Raw genomic sequence first — 4,809 nt, forward strand, 5'->3', positions numbered from 1 at the left:
TCATCCTCACTCAACATACACAAACACGAAAGAGAGAAGAAATCAGAGAGGAGAAGGGAAGGAAGGAAAGAGAGGACGACGCCGTCTAGGGCTCCGCCGCCGTCACCGTCGTCGTCGAGCACCAGTGAGAGAGAGAGCTCTAGGATGAGAGGAAACGCGATGGAGGAGAGAAAAAGGAGGTGCTCCGTCGCCGCTGAAGCTCCACCACCACTACTAGGGCTTGTTTAAGTCGCCGTTCTGCTACCGTTGGGCTTCTGTGCCCCCGCCGACGAGCTCAAAGGGAGGAAGGAGGGATGTATCGCCGCCTTCGTGCTCTGTCGCGGCGCTGCCATCGATTGGAGCTCGCCGCTGAGCTGCTGCACCGTCTCCAAGCCGTTGCGTCGCCGCTCATCTCTTCACTGTCACTGCTCAACACCATCGTCATATCCTCTGTCACCAGGTAAGCATTCTCTATTCTGTATCCTCTCTTTCTTGCTCATTATCTAACTCGCTCTCACTTTGTAGTTCGAAGGTGTGTATGATTTTGATAGTGATGATGAACTGCAATGGCTAATTGAGATACAGAAGGTATGTATCAATTTTTAATTGGTTCTGTGAATTTTTGGGGGTTTTGGGTTCTAATTTTAGGTTTTCTAATTTTGGGGGTTTCACCTTCTGATTCTCAATTTGTTATGATTCCTTTCTGTGTTTGGCATAAACGGAAGCAATAGGTGCTGGAAATTTCATACGTGCGTGCTAAACTAGGGAAATCATTCTGTAGGAAAGTGTCGAGCTGTAGGAGTTTTCATTGGGTTCATGCCCTCCTAGTGTGGGTCTTGAAGGGATGCGTTGGTCAACTATGTTGATCAGGTTTTACTTCCTTCACATTTCAATATTATAACCTGAAAAATAGTAGTTTTAGATATTTTATTAAGAATATTTGACATAATTAGGTTTTAAGCTAAAGTTGTTCCTGTGAAATCACATGAATGAATTTTTATCCTAAATCTTGATGGTTCTAAGTGAATGAATTGCTCAAGTTTCCAACTGCACTTTGCCAGCTTCAATGAGTAATCAACATTATGTTCCATTTTAGTTTTCTTTTGCACCATCTTTTAAGTGATCCATCTCTACTAGTCCTAGAAGCTGTGCATTCTTTTATACATTGAGAGGGGTTTGTTCTTGTTTGAGATTCAATGTGTTGAATCTGAGGCATATGCACACAATTGACATATTTTTTTATGTACTTGGAATTAATTGAAATCCTCTTGAACTTGTTGCAGTATTCAGGTGGTTGCACGAAATGGCTAAAATCCACATCGCCATCATCTTATTGGGGCTCTGCCTAGTATGCAATTCGGCAGGTTTTGATTCAGACATAAATGAAATGAGCATTTTCTTGGTATTTCACAGCAAGTCCTAAAACTGGGTTTAGATTGGGACACAAATGAAATGAGTATTTTGATGTTTGCTATGCTTGCAAAGCCATTGATCGGAACTGTTGGGATTGTGATTAATAGTCTTCATATCAAGGTTGATGTGTGTAAAAGCAATGTCCACATTTTGAATTTTGAAGAAGCAAATTTAGAGAAAAAGAAAACATGTGGATATCTTATCTTTACTTCTGGGGCTATGAACTATTGAACTAATTTTCATGCATTAATTAAAAACATGGTTTGTTACTTCATCTTTTTGTTATTAAAATTCATATTCATTTTGCAGCTTCTATTTACACCAATCCTGGATGGAAAAGCACTTTTGTATTCATTTGTTTCCTGAATGGCCTAGTGTTTCTTCTTGGCTGGTGTGTTTCTACTACATTTGATTTAATATAATTGTTGTAAGAAAAATAATAAAATTTGAGTTGTGCTATTTTCCATAAAAGACTTCTGTTTGCGGTGCTTTTGTAGAAAGAATATGAACTTCGGTTTTGATGCAACTCTTAGAAATTATAATGCATTGTGGATTATGAAGCTGATTCTATGTAAATGGATATCAGCTTGATGCCTTTCTTGTAATCATGCTTATTTTGAATTTAAATTTTTGTAGGAAAAGCTTTTTGTGAGAGCCATTCAAGAGCTATGGCAGTGGTGGTCGCGGTTATTGCGCGTGGTGGTGGATACAGAGGAGAAGGAGGCGGTGGTGATGGTGCTTGCTATAGCTGTGGTGGTAGGTACAATGGCGGAGGCGGTGGTGGAAGCTGTAACAACTGTGGATATTCTGGGCTTTTGCAAGGGACTGCCCAACAAGCTCTCGCTGAAAAATGTAAGTATACACTTTAATTTCTCTGATCATTATGTTGTGTTTGAAAAATAGTGGTTTTGCAGAATCTTGTGTCTTTCAAGTAGGATTGATTGAAAATTTTTGGTTAATTGTAATGATTTTAAAACTGAATTATAAGATTGAGAAAGTGACTCGTAGAGCACAGGAGCAATTTCAGATGGTTTTAGAGGAGAAAAGCAGGTTATCTCTCTTTGTTTTTATCTTTATTTTCTTATTATTTATGTTTTATTTTCTGTCTTTAATCTTTTTGTTACTTTGAATATATTGGGTACTGGATTAGAGTAGCCATAAATAAGAAGAAAATAACATGAAGCTAGGATAAAAGATAAGATGCACAATAATTTCTGTACGTGTGTTATTCCCAAACATAATATGAAAATTGCACGGAGTATTAGAGACATATTCTCCTGTGTCCCGATCCAATTCTTTATTGCCTCTAACAAGAATTTCCAGGGTAGGGATCATCTTGAACCACATTTCATGAGATGTGTAGTTTAATGCAGTTATTGTGCCCCAAGGGAAAATTTTCCACCGTTTTTACGCAGATGAACAAACTTCGAATATCTTATTAAATTTTTCAGTTAACTTAGAAAGGCATAGAAGGCTCATTTACAGATTCCTGTTTCTTCTTGATCTTTCAGATTTGCATTCAATGTTGATCTTGATGCTCCAAAAGTTAGAATTCCTCTCAGATCTCGTGGTTCAGCCAGATGTGATAGTCATTTTCTTTTGGACTTTGGTCATTTTACACTACACACTGCGGTATGCTGCTTGACTATGGGGAATTGAGTTGCACTTTTGAGCTGTGGGGAATTGAGTTGCACTTTTGTTGTTTGGCCTTCTCTTGTATGATTTGGTGTTTTTACAGGAAAGCCAGTCTGATGAGCAGAGGCATAATCTTTATTCTCGATTTTACATATCAGGACGTGATTTTACTGCCTTTTTTACGGACTGTGGCTCTGATTTTGGGAGTTGCAGTTTGGTTAAACCAACTCATGATAGTCAAATAATAATCTCACCATGGGCCAAAGAAGCTGATAATGTGTATTCTGTCATTGATAGGTGTGGAATGGCAGTACTTATTAATCAGGTTTGTCTGTCGTGTACTTATCAAAACTGTACTACAGTAATGATCTGCATCGTATTTTTGTTGAGCATAATTTGTTCTTATCCTGTTTGTGCCTCTGGTTTTCTGAAGATTAAAGTGCCTCATCCAAGTTACCCATCGACATGTATATCCATTCAAGTGCCAAATCTTTGCATTCACTTTTCACCAGAGAGATTTTGTAGAATCATGGAACTGCTGAGCATATTGCGCAAGACTATGGAAACATGTAATCAGCCTACACCTGATAGTTTACACTCTAAACTTGCTCCTTGGAGTCGTGATCTAGTTGTTGATGGTAGAATCCTAGTTTGGAAGGTACTTCTGCAAACCTTTTAAAAATGTTTCCGTTAGCGATTATATTTGAGATAATAACTTTTTTCGTTAAATCAAAAACCTAAATAGCCCTCATCTTACAGGGAATTGGGAATTCAGTTGCTACGTGGCAAACATGTTTTCTGGTGCTTTCGGGGTTATATCTTTATGTATTTGAAACTGCAGAGTCTCAGAGTTACCAGCGATACCTAAGGTTTTAAACCCAACCCTTCTCCTCCTTTCCTGTTTTAGAACTTTGATATTATTTTCTATTTTAAATTGAAGAGAAGAAAATAAGGAAACATTTATATGGAGAGTGAAATATAGAAATATACTCCAAAGTAGGATGGCCAGTCCATTTGCATTTCCGAAATGGGAACTTCGTTAAAAGTTCAAACAATCATGATGCAGTAATGTAAAGATGACAGTTACTGATGAGAGAGGCATCCTGGTTTATATTGGCATTTTTTTCTCTTTGAAAATGCATCAATAAACCACTTTGTCATAAACTTGACATTCTTTTCTGTTCACCTTATCCTTGATATATTTATTTATTTATTTTTGAAAAAATAAGAATTTCATTAGGAAGAGAGTAGGATAATACAAATTGGGGATAAGGGTTCTCCCATACAAAAGCAAAGGAAACTAGAGATTTATCTATAAAGCATAGCTTTCCAATATCTGAACATGTTGGAGAGGGAAAACCCCCTGTAAAGATTACGAGCTTTAATCATCCAAATAATGGTGAATTTTGATGTGAATTTTGATGTGAATTTTGATGTGAATTTTTTTTCTCTCTTAACCTTTTTGGCAGGGCATGGATTATAGGAAGTGGTAATGGTGAAGATAGAATTGCTCCACTGTTTGTGTTAAGCTCCTCTTTCAAAAAATAAAATGGTGAAGACAGAATTGATGTAGGATACAATATTTTAGTTTTTGGTACAGTATTAGTAGTAAATTTTAAGTGGTTTCATGTTTATTTTGATATAGCTATGTTTAATTTAGTGTGAGATGTATGAATATTAATACTTTTGGATCATTATAAATATATTTTATTTACAGATAATTTTTATTATATAAAGAAATTATTTAGTATAATTATGTATTTATTTTTATTTTATAATATT

At 36.5% G+C, this 4,809-nt stretch overlaps 2 protein-coding genes across 8 annotated transcripts; both read left to right on the forward strand.

The window, feature by feature from the left end:
• Positions 252 to 2,774, forward strand: LOC107641944. Of its 6 annotated transcripts, XM_021124141.1 has the most exons (7): positions 253 to 439; positions 505 to 567; positions 711 to 849; positions 1,263 to 1,343; positions 1,702 to 1,783; positions 2,029 to 2,244; positions 2,381 to 2,774. In XM_021124141.1, the coding sequence occupies exons 4-7, from the start codon at positions 1,330 to 1,332 to the stop codon at positions 2,519 to 2,521; spliced, it is 453 nt and encodes a 150-aa protein (XP_020979800.1). In that variant the 5' UTR covers positions 253 to 439; positions 505 to 567; positions 711 to 849; positions 1,263 to 1,329; the 3' UTR covers positions 2,522 to 2,774. The 6 variants fall into 6 exon arrangements, 3 of the variants coding, with proteins under 3 accessions (XP_020979801.1, XP_020979799.1, XP_020979800.1); XM_021124142.1 differs by lacking the exon at positions 711 to 849 and having other exon boundaries at positions 252 to 439; XR_002363213.1 differs by lacking the exon at positions 2,381 to 2,774 and having other exon boundaries at positions 255 to 439; positions 1,263 to 1,381; positions 2,029 to 2,338.
• Positions 2,894 to 4,745, forward strand: LOC110272213. Of its 2 annotated transcripts, XM_021124139.1 has the most exons (5): positions 2,894 to 3,024; positions 3,131 to 3,352; positions 3,461 to 3,685; positions 3,787 to 3,896; positions 4,497 to 4,745. In XM_021124139.1, the coding sequence occupies exons 2-5, from the start codon at positions 3,332 to 3,334 to the stop codon at positions 4,573 to 4,575; spliced, it is 435 nt and encodes a 144-aa protein (XP_020979798.1). In that variant the 5' UTR covers positions 2,894 to 3,024; positions 3,131 to 3,331; the 3' UTR covers positions 4,576 to 4,745. The 2 variants fall into 2 exon arrangements, with proteins under 2 accessions (XP_020979798.1, XP_020979797.1); XM_021124138.1 differs by lacking the exons at positions 2,894 to 3,024; positions 3,131 to 3,352 and having other exon boundaries at positions 3,390 to 3,685.

Source organism: Arachis ipaensis, chromosome B05, assembly GCF_000816755.2.
Source record: "Arachis ipaensis cultivar K30076 chromosome B05, Araip1.1, whole genome shotgun sequence".
In the NCBI taxonomy this organism is placed as follows: Eukaryota; Viridiplantae; Streptophyta; class Magnoliopsida; order Fabales; family Fabaceae; genus Arachis; species Arachis ipaensis.